At 38.5% G+C, this 17,352-nt stretch overlaps 1 protein-coding gene across 5 annotated transcripts in view; it reads right to left on the reverse strand.

Annotated features, from left to right (window-relative positions):
* The window catches only part of iah1 (isoamyl acetate hydrolyzing esterase 1 (putative)), a 40,016-nt gene that overhangs the window by 20,195 nt on the left and 2,469 nt on the right, over positions 1-17,352 (reverse strand). For 3 of the 5 annotated variants that reach the window (XR_009514332.1, XM_059981908.1, XM_059981907.1), the window contains exons 2-4: positions 4,251-4,303; positions 3,881-4,029; positions 1,308-1,469 (exon numbers count right to left, since the gene is read on the reverse strand). Coding sequence is in view for 4 of the 5 variants with exons in the window: in XM_059981908.1 (XP_059837891.1) it covers positions 1,308-1,469; positions 3,881-4,029; positions 4,251-4,303 (364 nt within the window). In the remaining variant the exon portion in view is untranslated. The remainder of the gene's footprint in view (positions 1-1,307; positions 1,470-3,880; positions 4,030-4,250; positions 4,304-17,352) is intronic. The other 2 variants (XM_059981909.1, XM_059981910.1) reach the window with 1 other exon arrangement.

Below are 17,352 nucleotides of genomic sequence, written 5' to 3' on the forward strand. Positions count from 1 at the left end.
GTTAGAGAAGTCAATGTTCATGCCATCAGGTTGGAGGCTACCCAGCCGGTATATTACGTGTTGTTCCTCCAACCTGAGTTTGGATTCATTTTGACAATAGAGGAAGCCATGGATAGACCTATCAGAATGGGAATGGGACGTGGAATTAAAATGTGTGGCCACTGGGAGATCCTGCTTTCTCTGGCGGACCGAGCATAGGTGTTCAGCGAAACGGTCCTCCAGTCTGCATCGGGTCTCACCAATATATAAAGGGCCACACCGGGAGCACCAAACACAGTATACCACACCAGTTGACTCATAAGTGAAGTGTCACCTCACCTGGAAGGACTGTCTGGGGCCCTGAATGGTGGTGAGGGAGGAAGTGTCAGGGCAGGTGTAGCACTTGTTCCGTCTACAAGGATAAGTGCCAGGAGGGAAATCGGTGGGAAGGGATGGAGGGGGACAAGTGGACAAGGGAGTCACGTAGGGAGCGATCCCTGCGAAAAGCAGAAAGGCGGGGAGGGGAAAATGTGTTTGGTAGTGGGATCCCATTGGAGGAAGTTATGGAGAATTATACGTTGGACCTGGAGGCTGGTGGGGTGGTAGGTAAGGACAAGGGGAACCCTATCCCGAATGGGGTGACGTGGATGGGGTGAGGGCAGATGTGCAGGAAATGGGAGAGATGCGTTTGAGATATATTGAAAAGCCTACGTTGAGTAGTATGTGGAGAGGATAGCATAGCCTCATAATAGAGGGCTGAGCATTTACAACAGAGATGAGAAAGAATTTGTTTCACCAGAGGTTGGTGAATCTGTGGAATTCATGGCCACAAATGACTGTGATGACCAAGTCATTTAGCATATTTAAAGCAGAGGCTGATAGGTTCTTGGTTAGTTAGGGAGTCAAACGTTATGGGAAGAAGGCAGGAGAATAGGGTCAAGAGGGATAATAAATCAGGCATGATGGAATGGCGGAGCAAATTCAATGGGCCAATAAACTTAATTCTATTTAATTTCCTAGGTGCTATGGTGAGATTCCCTCATGGCTCGGGATCAACTGTCCACAACTTTTGCTGCCAGTCCAATAACCTAAACACTGTGCTACTGTATTCCTTACTAGATGAAGGAAAAATCTTACATAATATTCTAAATAGAACCCAAAGTAATAATTGCATGGTGGGAGTCTGCTGCAGGAGGTTGAATCCACCTCTGCCTACCTCACTGTTCAGTAACAAAAAGATTCAAATCAAATCATTAGGCGGTAACTGACTCACAACTTATTAACTTGATTTGTTTTACTTAGATTCTGTGTATGAATGTCAGTGTTACCTTTGGCAATGCATGCCTTTTCCCAGGCTGACTCATCCAGCGGAGGTGGGGTTATCAGGATCACCTTTTCTTCACAAATACCTATAGATTTCAGGTACTGAATTAAGTGTTTCAGATTTTCGGCATATTCAGTCAGAGGAATGTGCTGCACCGGGTTGACATCTGGTCACAAATAAAAAGAATAAGTAATAAATTGGTGTGATAGTGAAGAAACAGAACACAAACTATTTAACAAAACACTCCCATTTCTGCCTCCAAACATTTGTAGCAAACAATCTGGAAAAATTCAGTTTTTGGAGCAGTAGGCCAGGGAAGGGAGGGGAAGTGGTGATAAAGAATTACTGACGTTTTGGGTTGAAACTCAGTCAAAAGAGCTTTGAATGGAGAGACAAGATGGGCAGCATAAAAAGAATAGGCAGAGAATTGGTAGACTGAAGAGGGTGAAAGATGTTGGGCAGTTTACATCAGGTGGGAGGTGGATGGATTTGGGAGATGCTAACAGGGGAATGACAGATGGAGGCAGGCAAAGTGGGGAAAAAAGTATGATAGGCAGGTGGAGTGAGATGAGAGGAGGGGAGGGTGAAGGTTGTAGACATCTGCTGGAGGGAAGTAAGCCAAGAACACCCATGCTGGAATCTGCTGGGTAAAGGAGGCGAATTGCAGAGTCACTTGAACCAGAACAAGTTTGGGTTGGGAGCAGGGAAGCCTGTGAGTGAGTGAGTGGAACTAGGAGGGGAGGAAGAACAAGTTGAATGATGGCGCGATGTTTGATAAGGGCACAAAAATGGGAGGACTGGAAGAGGATCACAAAGGTGGTGGTGGGGGGGGGAGAAGTTAATGGAGGGACTGGTTACCTAATACATCAAAATTGAATGTTCATACTGGATTTTGATCCACAATATCAATGATAACTTTATCACAGATGCTGGTCAACCTGCTGAGTTTGCAGTCTCTCATGTCTCCTATTAAAAGGAATTAAGGAATAAACTCCTTTACACTTTAATGAAATTTCATGTGAACACAGACATAGTCCCAAAATGGTGCTGGACTACTTCACATTGTAAACAACCTTGCAATAAGTACAGTATCATGAAATCTATGATGCAGAATCAGCCCGTTCATTCCAACTGGACTGTCTGTATTTGTGATGCACTAGAATTCAATGCCATCTTTCATCTAAATCTATGATTGATGTTTTCCTCAATGTTTCTTCACTCTCCTTTTAAGCAAATGCTGAAGATGCCTTAAGTACCTCTCTGTACTAGCAAGTTCCACATCCCCATGAAGCAACTTTCTTCTACTAGATTGCTTTTTATCTTGCAGCACTGACCTTCAAGTTACAATTTCCCACAAGTGAAAACTCTTTCTACATCCCACTCAATCAAGATCTTACACAAATTTAAACATTTATATTTGGCATTTCATTGGATTTATTTCCAAATCAGGTTTATTATCCCTGCCTTGTACGAGAAATTTATTGTTCTGCACCAGCAGTACAGGGTAGACATAAGATTACTACAAATTACAAAATAAATAATGCAAAAACGAAAGTGTGTTTATGGGTTTGTGGACTGCGCAGAAATCTGATAGCAGAGAGGAAAACACTTTCTGAATCAGAGCTTGGATCTTCAGGCTTCTTTGAGTCTTGAGACTCAGTTTACCCTTGAGACCGTTTTCCCAAGATTTATGTTACCTTCATTTGCAAACTGCTTTTATGAGGAAAAGGCAGGAGAATAGTGTTGAGAGAGAAGATGGATCAGCCATGATGAAATAGCAGACTCGATGGGCCAAAGGCCTAATTCTGCTCCTATGTCTTATGCTTCTGCATTGATATTAAGAATCTGGATTAGGTTTGTCCTAAAATCTCATGTGTTTTTCTCCTTCCACTCAGCCACCATTGGCAATCTGCTTAATAAAAGCTTTCCTTTGTATCTAGTCAGAAAGGGTAGAAGAAAGCTATTCAGAATTATTTGGCCAAGAATTATTTCTTAAAAGGTGATCATTGACAAGCTCCTCATTATTATATTCAAAATAGCGAACTGATTAGTTTAAGAATACAGGTTGAGGATTTATAATATAAATACACCTTTATGACCAACATCCCTCACCTTTTTAGTTGTTTCCGATGACTAGCTTACTTCGGAAGATCCCAAAACCGATTTATGGTTGGTGTTAGAAAAGTTTAGCCATGAGCTTTTACAGTTGGATTTCAGCATCTTTGGCTGATTTTTTTTTTTCCTTCCTATATCCACACTTACTTTTACAGGGAACTGCAGCTCAGCTCTGATGTCAGTTGTACCCACATGGCTGGATACACCGTGTGCTGCAGGAGTCACTGCATCACCTTCTGGATTGACACTATAATGTTCTCCTCCCTATTCCATAGTCTTGTGGTGAGCTCATCAGTGAGCATACTCATGCCCCTCTGAGAACAGCTGGCAGTGCAGCCAGAAAATTGGGCTTAGTGCCTTTCCTCAGGTGTGTTTCAGTTCAGATCTGTCCTTGGGGTGGTTTCAAAAGAGATAGACTTGATAAAAGCTTGTCAAAGCAGAGGTATTCCACGCAGTGCCTACCTTTCAAAGCAGAGTCATTAGCTCCCAAAAAAATTACAACAGCTGCAATGGTGCTTTGGTCAGGAGGTTGAGTAATAATCTTTGGCATAACAGTCAGAGCCCATCTCGTGTTATATCCTGATAAACCTCGATTCAACACATCGCATTTCCTACAAGAAAAGTGATCACAACTTTGCGATAAGAACAATTTTGTGTTGTCACGAAATCACGATGTGTTTTCATTCAGAATATGGTCTTCCAGGATATACATTCTTAGAAATAATACAATTTGCTGGCCGGTTCTACCAGGTTTTAGTGTTAAAACTGCCATGACAACAAATCTGGCAACCCCAAAGAGAATACTGTAATAAGTGTTGATATTTTAACTCACCTAACAAGTCTGTTTGCAATCGCAGCACCCCATCCTCCATTCTCAAAGGATCCCTAGAGATAATGAGATTAGTCATTAATTAATCAAAATATAGTTCAACTTTTTCTCTAAGTTTCTGCATCATATTTTTGCCTTTATCTCAACTTGCATAACTAATCTTTGTCTCTTCCCTAGACTAATTTGTGAAATGGGAAACCCCATTTTATGGGGAGCTTTGTTTTTCTGCTGAAATAAGGATAGGCCAAGCTTCCAACTTATGACATAGTAAAATTCTGATAATCTGCTGTACTTTGGTTGAGAAATCTCACTGCTTTGGTATGTGTCTCAATAGACCTCCTACTCCCAACCTGCTTTCCTTCCACTGACCAGAGTTACATCGTCTACACTCCCTTTAGACTGCAAAATTCATTGTATCATCGTGACATCTTTAAAAAAAATATTTTAACTCATTTGGTGTTTTAATAGAATTAATTTTTCATGGTCTAGAAAAAAGTTCTAAGGGTATTGTGTTGTACTATTGGAATTTCACTTATAGTGGTAAAAATCAGATGTCATTCTAACTGGAATGACACTCCAAACACCCAACAAAGTTCAACATAAAGTTATTATCAAAGTACATTAATGTCACCATATACAACCCTGAGATTCTTTTTCCTTGTGGCCATAAATCCATCATAAAATAATAACCAGAATAGAATCAATGAAAGACCGCACCAACTTGGACGTTGAACCAGTGTGCAAAAGACAACAAACTGTGCAAGTACAAAAAGTAAGATATAATAATTAAATAAATAAACAATAAATATTGACACTATGAGATGAAAAGCCCTGGAAAATAAGTCCATTTGTTGCAGTAACATTTCAGTGATGGGGCAAGTGGAGTTATCCTCTTCAGTTGAGGGATAATAACCGTTCCTGAACCTGGTGGTGAGGGTCCTGAGGCTTCTATACATTCTCTTGTTTTATTTTTATACCACCCTTCTGTGTAAAAAAACAACTTGCCTCACATATCTCCTTTGAACTTACTCCCACTCACCTTCAGAGGACATCCTCTGCTGTTACACTCTTCAACCCCTGATAAAGCTGTCTGCTCTAACTATGCCTCTCATGAGATAAACTTATATCAGGTTTCCCCTGAGCCTCTGCTTCTCCAGAGAAAACAACCCAAGTTTCTGCAACTTCCCTTCTTACATGCTACTACACGTAGCGTGCTGGTAAACCTCTCCAGCACCCCTCTGAATCTGCCACATCCTTCCTACAATCCAAGTGTTGTTGAGTGCCGTTGAGCTGCCGTCAACTCATGGCGGCCCTATAGATAGTGTAGTTGTCCGAAGGGTTTTCATGTCAAAATACAGAAGTAGATTGCCAGGCCACAGATACCGCTGCTGCCCAGGTTGGGACCCAGCTGGGTATGAACTCAAGACCAGTGCTGATGCCACTACACCACCAGCTGGCCCAAATCAAACTACCCCTATGTAAAATGACTACTCCTAATAAGACATCAAAGCACTCGAAAATTTGCGTATGCACCATTCCTGAGAAGCTCTCCACAGACACTGGCCTAAGGCATCAAAGCACACTCTAAAGGGATTCCCAACCTTTTATAATACCATTAAGCAAGGAGTCAGTGGATCCCAGGTTGGGAACCCCTGATCCAAAGACTGTTAATAATGAATAGAGAAGCTTCAAATGTGTTCTGTTGTGATCCTTAGTTTATGCACCTACTAATCCAATGATCACACACTCGTCTAAGTTCAGCCAATCACTAGAATTAGTTTGTGTTAATACTGCCTAATCTTTCCACCTATCATCCTTCTATATTTCTCCAAGATAGATAAAATGATAAATTTTAATGCATCACAGAGACTTGCCCTTTGTCATTTGGAACCCTTTTGATTTTGATCTCTCAACTAATTCTCAACTGCACTGTTGCAAATATTCGAAAGGGTGAAAAGGGAACTGGAACTAAGTGGGTCATTCTTGCAAACAGCTACTACATAAAAGACAAAATAGCCTTTTCCTGTTTTGTAAAACTAAATTCTGAATATGGGTAGATAATCTGAGCACACATGGTTAATACTTCTACTATTCTAGTTTGAGGCTATGCAGAATCCATCCCTTAGAGAATATGCAAAACTGAGGTGGACATGGTTGTAGTTGAAGAAGTGCTGATGAATTAGCCATCCTATCTTGGACAATATTTAACTATGCATCAACAGTTCCAAAAACACAATAACTGGATGCTATGGCAATGCTTTTTCTGGGAGTTTACCTTGCACAGGTTGTTGTGGGAATTGTGGAATATGATGTAAATACAAGTGTAGAGTCAGCTGGAGACGCTCATGGAGTGAGTACTGTTTTGGATTCGCTCCATAACCTGTACTTTTTTTAACCTTTGATCACACTTATTCAACTTATTTTTACCTATACCGAAAGTTTCTTTGTTATTTTTTTTTTTGTTTGGATTTACTGCCAAGAGTTTGTTGTGAACTTTTGAAGATATGCAAACAGAAATGTCTCTCAGGTCTAAGGGACGGGATCCCGGACGCAATCCGAACGGTAATGGAAAGAAGCAGGCTCTGCCACAACAAACTCAATTAACTTTTGAATTGTTTATGGAGGTTTTGGATAAAAAATTTGCTGAACTACAACAATTTTTTAAAGAAGATATAAAGGCTTTTCAAGAGTACATGGTTAAGACAGATTTAGTAATTAAACAGCAACAAGCTCTTATTGCGTCTCTGCAAGAAGATGCTCGGAAGCGAGATTTGACTATTGAAAAACTGCAACAAGATTTAATTTCGACCATTAAGCTGATGGAAGCCCTTAAAGCCAAGACTGACGATTTTGAGAATCGGTCCAGAAGACAGAACTTACGTATACTTGGTCTTCCAGACGGCATAGAAAAAGATGACCCTTCGAAATATTTTGCTCAACTTTTAAAAGAAGCGTTTCCGACGATTTTCCCGAATAACCCTCCTTTATTGGATCGGGCACATAGAATTCGGCGTCGATCACCGAGTGCTACAGACAAACCTTCGGTGGTAATTGTCCGGTTCCATTATGTACATGACAAAGAACAACTTATAAGAGCAGCTCGTGGAGCAGGAATGATTAAATTCAAAGAATTTTGCTTCCACCTGGTAGAAGACTTTAGTCCTGACCTTTTAAAAAGAAGGCTTCTTTTTAAACCAGTGATGGCTGAATGTTATGAGAAAAATCTGAAACCTGCGCTTCTATACCCTGCGAAGCTTCAAATATCTCCGTCGAATGCTCCACGACAGGTTTTCACTTCAACTTCAGAAGTGAGAAAATATCTGGAGGAGAACTTCCCTACTGCTACAGACACCAGTCTCTAATAAATGAACGATTCTGATCGTGTAAGATGGTTCTCGATCTCTTAAACCAGAATTAAAATCTGGTTATTGGTGTAGGTTCATCCTATACTTTATACTTAAGTTAAAGTGTGTTTGCGTCATATTAATTGTTTTGCCTTATATACTTTAATCATTTAACTACATACTTGTCCATTAACTTTGTTCCTTCGAAGGTATATTTTTAATTCTTTGAAGGTGAATTTTTCTTTGATTAAGATGGTGGTTTTTTGAAAAAGATTTTTGGTTTTGCTTAAGATGGCATTATGTTTTTATTTTTTTCGCCTTTTTCCTACAATCCATCGCTTATCATAGCTTAAATATTTTTTGTTTTGTCTGGGCTAGAACCCGATTTATAATTTTTTTTAGTGATTATATTTTTATTCTTTTTACAACTAACTATACTTAGAAATATGGTTTTTATTATAGTGATTTTAATTTTTAAAGTTAGGGTGATTCTTTTATATATATCCTTTATATATGGAGTGTTCTTCAGCTGACATGGGGGTAGGATTAGTCTTACTTTTTCCCTTTTTAAGTCATATTTTGGCTTTTTCTCTTTTTCTTGGGGGGTGGGGGGGATGGTCTGTTTTCTAATTCTATTTTTTTTGTACCAGTTTGTGTCAGTTTTTTTATTTGGGCTGTTTTTGAACTTCAAATATGTCTGTGTTGTCGTCACTTCCGGGTCTTCTCATTACTTTTGTTCCTCTTCCGGGTGCATGAGTTTATAAGTTGGTTAACCCTTTCTATACCAAAGGGTTGATTATAGAATTATGGCTCAGACCATTAATTTTGTGTCTTGGAATACTAATGGTTTAAATCATCCAATTAAACGAAAGAAGATTTTCAAAGTATTCCAAAGACTTAATGCTCATATCATTTTTGTACAAGAAACTCATGTGAGGAATGAGGACAAATTTCGTTTTTTTAGATTTTGGCGGGGTCAACAGTATCACGCAAATTCGAATGCTAAAGTAAAAGGAGTTTCAATTTTTATTGACTCCTCTATTTCATTTGTTCAACATGATATTTTTTCGGATCCGAATGGCAGATTTTTGTTAATTACGGGTTTACTTTGTAATAAAAAGGTTGCTTTGGTTAATGTTTACGCTCCAAATGTGGATTGTCCTGACTTTTTTAAGTCTTTATTTACCTCTTTACCCAATCTAAACGAATATAAGTTAATAATGGGTGGTGACTTTAATTGTTGTTTAAATCCTCTGATGGATAAATCTTTATCTATTCAGACTTTACCTAATAAGTCGGCCACTTGTATTAACTCTTTTTTGACTGACAATGGAATTTTTGATATTTGGAGATTCCGGCATCCTAATGACAAAGAGTTTTCTTTTTTCTCACATGTTTATCACTCTTATTCGAGAATTGATTATGTAGACTTAGTATTTTGTAGACTCTTGTTTTATTCCATTGGTAATTGGTTGTAACTATGATATTATAGCTATCTCTGATCATGCTCCATTATTACTTTCTATGAAATTTATGGATACAGCTTCTAATGCTAGACAATGGCGATTTGACTCTACCTTGTTGCAAGACTCTGACTTTATACAATTTATGGAGGAGCAGATCGACTTCTTCTTTTCAACTAATTCTACAGATGATATTTCCTGAGGAACACTTTGGGACACTTTTAAAGCTTATATACGTGGACAGATTATTTCTTATTCTGTTGGTTTGAGGAAACGTACTAAGATGGTAACTCTCTTATTGGTTGATAAAATTAAAGAGATTGATAAGAAATATTCGATTGCTCCTAGTAAGGAGCTTTACAAACAAAGGGTTGAACATCAAATGGAACATAGTTTATTACTTACATCCTTGATTGAAAATCAATTAATGAAATCTAAATCTGATTTTTACATACATAGTGATAAATCTGGTAAACTGTTAGCTAGTCAATTGAAGAATGCTTTGGTTAAACGTCAAATCACTAAGATTGGTCAGCAGAATGGGAATCTGACAGTTAATCATGATGAGATAAATAAGGCATTTCAAGACTTCTATACCTCCCTGTATCAATCTGAATTTCCTCAAGATCATAATACCATGTCTGATTTTCTTGGGAAATTAAATTTTCCAAGATTATCATCTGATGATCTTTTGATATTGGATACTCCTATTACGGATATAGAAATTAAGGGGGCTATTTCCTCAATGAATTCTGGGAAAGCACCGGGTCCAGATGGTTATACAGTTGAATTTTTAAAATTTTTTTCCGCTACTCTTTCCCCTTGATTAGGTAAGGTTTTTGAGGAAGCCATTAGATTGGGGAATTTGCCACAATCTTTTTATAGAGCTTCCATTTCTTTAATATTGAAGAAAGATAAAGACCCTACTAACTGTGCTTCTTATAGACCTATATCTTTATTGAATGTAGACTCCAAGATTTTTTCCAAGTTACTGGCATCTAGATTGGAGAAGGTATTACCCAAAATTATTTCAGATGATCAAACTGGTTTTATTAAAAATCGTTATTCTTTTTTTAACATTAGGAGATTGTTGAATATTGTTTATACTCCCTCACATGACACTTCAGAATGCGTGATTTCATTAGATGCGGAGAAAGCATTTGATAGAGTTGAATGGCCTTATTTAATGTGTCGGAGAAGTTTAATTTTAGTCCGATATTTATATCATGGATTAAATTGATTTATCATACTCCAGTAGCCTCAGTGTTTACCAATAATCAAAGATCTCCCTTTTTTCGCTTATTTCGGGACACTACAAAAGGATGTCCTCTTAGTCCATTACTATTTAACATTGCCTTAGAACCTTTGGCAATTGCCATCAGACAATCACAGGATATTTTGGGTATTAATCGTGGGACAGATATTCATAAGTTATCTTTGTATGCAGATGATTTATTACTATTCATTTCTAACCCAGAGAAATCCATTCGAGCAGTTTTATCATTTTTGGCTCAATTTAGTGAGTTTTCTGGGTATAAGTTAAATCTTAATAAAAGTGAATTGTTTCCTTTGAATAAACGGGTCCCAATTTATGGAAATTTACCTTTTAAATTAGTTAATGACTCTTTTACTTATTTAGGGATCAAAATCACAAAAAACCATAAAGATTTATTTAGATTTAATTTTTTACCCTTAATTGATCAGATTAAAGATTTGTTTACTAAGTGGTCACCTTTATCTTTATCCCTAATAGGTAGGATTAATGCTATTAAGATGGTTATTTTACCTAAGTTTTTATATATTTTTCAAGCGATACCAATTTTTATCCCGAAACCCTTTTTTACTAATGTTGACTCTAAAATTTCTTCATATATATGGCAGAATAAAAATCCCAGGTTAGGTAAAACATATTTACAGAAGACAAAAAAGGAAGGCGGGTTAGCATTACCTAATTTCAGATTTTACTATTGGGCAGTTAATATTAGATATTTGTTATGCTGTTTGAAAGATGGGGGTGGATCTTTTGGCCCTTGTTGGGTGAGTTTAGAAACTACATCGGTATCAGCTTATGCTCTGGGTTCTATTTTAGGGACTTCTCTCCCTTTTGCTCTTTCTAAATTGCCGAAACGAATTGACAACCCGATAGTTAAACATACATTGCGTATATGGTTTCAATTTCGGAGATTTTTTGGGTTGACTCAATTCGTTTTAAATAGTCCTATTGTATCTAATTGTTTTTTTCACCCTTCCATTATAGATCAAGCTTATTCGGCTTGGAAAACTAAGGGATTACTAAGATTTTCTGATTTATTTTTAGATAATTGTTTCATGTCTTTTGAGCAATTATCCAACAAATATAACTTGCCTAGATTTCATTTTTTTTTAGATATTTACAGATTAGACATTTTTTAAGTTCTGTACTCTCTACGTTTCCAAATTTTGTGCCTTCAGATATCTTGGAGAGTTTATTTGAATTAGACCCTTTTCAAAAAGGGCTTATTTCAAAACTTTATAATATAATTATGAAGATACGTTCAGAGCCTCTTTATAAGACTAAAAAGGATTGGGAAAGAGAGCTTAGTATTTCTAGTGAGAATTGGGATAGAATTCTTCAATTAGTTAATACATCATCGTTATGTGCCAAACATTCACTAATACAATTTAAGGTCGTACATAGGGCCCATATGTCCAAGGATAAATTAGCTCATTTTTACTCTCATATAAGTCCTATTTGTGATAGATGTCATTCTGAAATTGCGCCTTTAACTCATATGTTTTGGTCTTGTTCATTTTTGGAGAAATATTGGAAAGATATTTTTGATATTATTTCTGCGGTTTTGAATATTGATTTACAACCTCATCCTATTACCGCAATTTTTGGTTTACCAATGTTAGACTCACTGCATTTATCTTCTTCAGCCCGTCGAATGATTGCATTTCTAACTCTGATGGCTAGAAGATCTATATTGTTGAACTGGAAATAAATTAATCCTCCCACTGTATTTAATTAGTTCTCTCAAACTATGTTATGTTTAAATTTAGAAAAAATTAGAAGTGGTACTTTTGAGACTTCTATTAAATTTGAAAAGTTATGGAGACCATTTATTCAACATTTTCATATGATGTAATATGACCCTGTGCCAAGTTCATTTGATTTCCCAGCTTTTAGCTTATGGATTTTGAGAGGACCGGAAGTGACGGCATTGATGAATACTTATTTTTGTGAGATATTATAAACAGCCCCCTTTTTTTTTCTCTTTTTTGCTTCTTTTTTCTTCTATATTAGTTATTAGATTAGATTAGCTAGTTTGGCATTATATTTTTTTTGGTTTTTTTCTTTCTTTTTTCTGTTTTCTTTATATCATATATTATGAAATATTTAGACTTACTATGTTCATACATATATTTTATGGCTTATGTTTTGGTAAACTAATTTATATTGTAACTATTATGTATGTTTTTTTCATATGTAATGGAATTTATATGTTGGTAATTTCTTTATCAATATATCATTTGTATTCTGTCCATATTACTAATATTAATAAAAAGATTTAGAAAGAAAGTAAATACAAGTGTAACTTCCACCCAATCTCATAGTTAACAGAAAATGAAAGTTCATGATTTTTTCATTGCTGAAACCATCCAATCAGCTGCCTCTACTTTCTTCATCCGTTTCCACACTTCCAAGCCAAACCCTCTTTCATATTCTTCCTTCATCCTTCTCTAGTTTCTCTGTTAACTTTCTTGCTTCTTCTATTTCTTTATATCTGGAAGCCCTACTGACTGTTACCTTGGCTGCACTACCATTAACTTTCCCCATCCTTACTGATATAAAGTACAACCCTGCCTTTCAAAAGTGTTCCTTTCAATAATCTTTCTCACAAAAATAACTTTCCAAACCTTTTATCCTTGCAAATTACCATTCATTTAATTTCTCCAAAATCCACATCCACCTCCCCTGAGGCTTGAATCTCTTCATTTTTACATACAACCCAGCTATAGCAATACGATGGTTGGCTGCCGATGATTAGTGGTGTTCCACAGATCTGATACTTTTCATGTTATATGTTAACCATCTGGATGATCCGTGTCCAAGCTTGCAGATGATACAAAGATAGGTGGAAGGCCAAGTTGTGTTGAGGAAACAGGGAGTCTGCGGAAGGACTTGAAAAGATTAGGAGAATGGGTAGAGAAGTAAGTGGCAGAGTAGGGAAGTGACAGTGTAGGGAAGTTTATGGTCATGTACTTCAGTAGAAGGAATAAAGGTGTAGACTATTTCCTAACTGGGGAGCAAATTCAGAAATTGGATATGTAGTGACTTGGGAGTCCTTCTGCAGGATCCCCTAAAGGTTAACTTCCAAGTGTAGTTGGTGGTAAGGAAGGCAGATGCAAATTCATTTTGAGAGGATCAGAATGTGAAAGCAAGGATGTAACGCAGAGACTTTATACGGTATTGGTCAAACTATACTTGGACTAATGTGAACATTTTTGAGCCCCACTGCTAAGGAAGAATGCACTGGCATTGGGGAGCTCCAGAGAAGGTGTAGGAGAATGATCCCAGGAAAGGGTTAACATGAGGACTGCTTGATGGCTCTGGGCCTCTACTTGCTGGAGTTTAGAAGAATGAGGGGGTAAACTCATTGAAACCTGCCAAATATGTAAGGCCTAGACACTGGAAGAGTCTAGGTTCTAAGGGTCTCTGAATGGGTTCTCTCTTTAAGACAGAGGTGAGGAGGTATTTCTTTAGCAAGAGGGTGGTGAATCTGCCAAGTCATTGGGTATTTCAAATGGAGATTCTTGATTAGTAAGGGCATCAAAAGGTAATGGGGAGAAAGCAGGAGAATGGGGTTGAGAGAGAAAAGAAAGCAGCCATGACCTGAGCAGAGCCAATTGTCCTAATTCTGCTCATGTCTTATGATTTTAACAAAAACTGCATATGAGCTCTTTCTGCAAAAAAAGGGTAGATTATTTCTTCTCCACTTCTTTATCACCTTGGTTATCTACGCCATTCTCTGTTATTAATCAGTTTAATGGTATTGCCTCTCAATTGTTTCTACTTTTATATATTTGAACACAGAGAAAACAATAGCTTTTCTTAGACACTGTACTTTCACTACAGAATCCCTTAGGAATGATTCTGACCATCAATACTTTCACCGTTCACAAACAAGATAAATTCTACAGATTCTGGAAATCTAAGCAACACACACAAGATGCTGGAGGAACTCAGCATGGAAAAGAATAAACAGTTAATATTTCAGGCCAAGACCCTTCATCAGGACTGGAGAAAAATGATGAGGAGTCAGAGTAAGAAGGTGGTGGGAGGGGAGGAAGTAGTACAAAGTGGTAGGTGAAGCCAGGAGAGCGGCAAGGGTGAAGTAAAGAGCTGGAAAGCTGATTGGGGAAAGAAATACAGGGCTGGAGAAAGGGGAATCTGATAGGAGAGGACAGAAGGCCATGGAAGAAAGGGAAGGGGGTGGAGAACCAGAGGGAGTTGAATTGAATTGACTTTATTACTTATATTCTTCACATACATGGAGTAAAAATCTTTATGTTACATCTCTGTCTAAATGTGCAATGTGCAATTTACAGTCATTTATAATCAATAATATGTACAAAGGACAGTCAATATAACATAGAAATACAACTATATCAGTAGGAATTAATGGCCTGGTGGAAGAAGCTGTCATGGAGTCCATTGGTCCTGGCTTTTATGCTGTGGTACCATTTCCCAGATGGTAGCAGCTGGAACAGTTTGTGGTTGGGGTGACTCGGGTCCCCAATGATCCTGCGGGCTCTTTTTACACACCTGTCTTTATAAATGTCCTGAATAGTGGAAAATTCACAACTACAGATGCGCTGGGCTTTCCACACCACTCTCTGCAGAGTCCTGTAACTGAGGTAAGTACAGTTCCCGTACCAGGCAGTGATGCAGCAGTCAGGATGCGCTCCCTTTAGAAAGATCTTAGGATTTAGGGGCTCATCTCAAACTTCTTTAAACACCTGAGGTGAATGAGGCGCAGGTAGGGAATTGATAGGCAGGTAAGGGGATGAGGCGAGAGGGGGAATGGGAATGGGAAATGGTTGGTGGGGGAGGGGGGATCATTACTGGAAGTTTGAGAAATCGATGTTCATGCCATCAAGTTGGAGACGATCCAGATAGAAAATATGGTGTTGCTCCTCCAACCTGAGTGTGTCCTATTTGTGGCAGTAGAGGAGGCCATGGACTGACAAGTGGGAATGGGAAATAGAATTAAAATGGATGGCCACTGGGAGATCCTGTTTTTTCTGACGGACAGACAAAGCGGTCTCCTGGTATATGTTAGGTCTCACCAATATACAGGAGGCTGCACAGGATACAGGAGATGACCCCAACAGACTCACTGTTCACATCTAACCCAGATAAACGTGAAGTGTTACACCTTGATAGGGCAAATGACAGGAGACAGTGCACTGTTAAGGGCAAAATCCTTTACTGTGTTGCTGAGCAGAAAGCCACATAGGTTGATAAGGTGGTGAAGAAGGCTTATGAAATGCCTGCTTTTTTTCAGTTGAGATAGAGGTTATGTTGCAACTTCATAAAACTCTGGTTAGGCCACATCTGGAGGGAGTACTGCGTACAGTTTTGGCTATCCCACTATGAGAAGGATGCTGAGTCTTCGGAGAGTGCAGAAGAGGTTTACCAGGCTGCCTGGTGTGGTGGTGGAGGCAAATACATCAGAAGCTGTTGGGTAGGCACATGATGTAAGGAGGATGGAGGGATATGGACATGGTGTAAGAAGGAGGGATTAGGGTGTTTTTGATTTGCTTTTTAGGTGGTTTGGCAAAACACTCTGAGCCGACTGGCCTGTTCCTGGGCTGTACTGCTCTATCCTCAATCTCAGATCAAAATGGTGTTGCCACACATTAGTTCAATGCTGAATAGAACTTGGAACTCCTTATTCCTTCTATGATGAAGCCAGTTATTTCCATGTCCATAACATAACTGGTCTCTTCCCTAACCATTCACCTGTTGTTAACCCTCCTCTGTACCTCTGCCAGCTTCAGATTTAATCACTTCAATACTGTTCTACTTGTCTTTGTATTTCAAGGCCACATAAAGCTCAGTTTATTCCCCATCACAAAATTGCTGTTTGTATCCTGTTTTGGGGGCATTTGGGGCAGAATCCGACATTTGTAGTTGACAATTTCAATAAATAAGCTTCTTAAATAAATATTACACAGTGAAAAAGTGCCGATTATGTTAAATAGAACTGTTTTATTGAATTCATCCTTTGGTTGATAATCACTCACCTTTCATAAGACATAGCAGCAGAATTAGGCCATCTTGCCCATCAAGTCTGCTTCGCCATTCAATCATGGCTGATACTTTTTTTTTCTCCTCCCCAACCCCAGTTCCCAGGCTTCTCCCCATAACTATTGACGCCATTTCCAATCAAGAACCTATCAATCTTTGCCTTAAATACACCCATCGACCTGGCCTCCACAGCAGCACATGGCGACAAATTCCACAAATTCGTTACCCTTTGGCGAAAGAAATGTCTCCACATCTCTGTTCTGAAAAGGCACCCCCTATCCTGAGGCTGTGCCTTCTTGTCTTAGACTCTCTCACCATGGGAAACATCATTTCCGCATTTACCCTGTCCAGGCCTTTCAACAAGAACCCCACTCATCCTTCTAAATTCCAGCGAGTACAGATCCAGAGCCATCAAAAGTTCCTAATATGGTAACCCTTTCAATCCTGGAATCATCCTTGTGAACCTCCTCTGGACCCCCTCCAACACCAGCACATCTTTTCTAAGATGAGGAGCCCAAAACCGTTCACAGTACTCAAGTTGAGACCTCACCAGTGCCTTATAAAGCCTCAACATCACATCCTTGCTCATGTATTCTAGACCTCTTAAAATGAACATGGCATCTGCCTTCCTCACCACCAACTCGACCTGCGAGTTAACCTTTAGGGTGTTCTGCTCAAGGACTCCCAAGTCCCTTTGCATCTAAGATTTTAGGATTTTCTCCCCATTTAGAAAATATTCCTCACATTTATTTCTACTACCAAAGTGCATGGCCATGCATTTTTCAACATTATATTTCATTTGCAACTTTCTTGCCCATTCTCCTAATCTAAGTCCTTTACTCAACACTACCTGCCTCTCCACCAATCTTCATATCATCTGCAAACCTGACAACAAAGCCATCTTTTCCATCATCCAAATTATTTATATATAGCATACAAAGAAGTGGTCCCAACAGACCCCTGCGGAACACCAGTAGTCACTGGCAGCCGACCAGACAAGG

The sequence above is a fragment of the Hypanus sabinus genome, chromosome 10, assembly GCF_030144855.1.
Source record: "Hypanus sabinus isolate sHypSab1 chromosome 10, sHypSab1.hap1, whole genome shotgun sequence".
Lineage (NCBI taxonomy): Eukaryota > Metazoa > Chordata > Chondrichthyes > Myliobatiformes > Dasyatidae > Hypanus > Hypanus sabinus.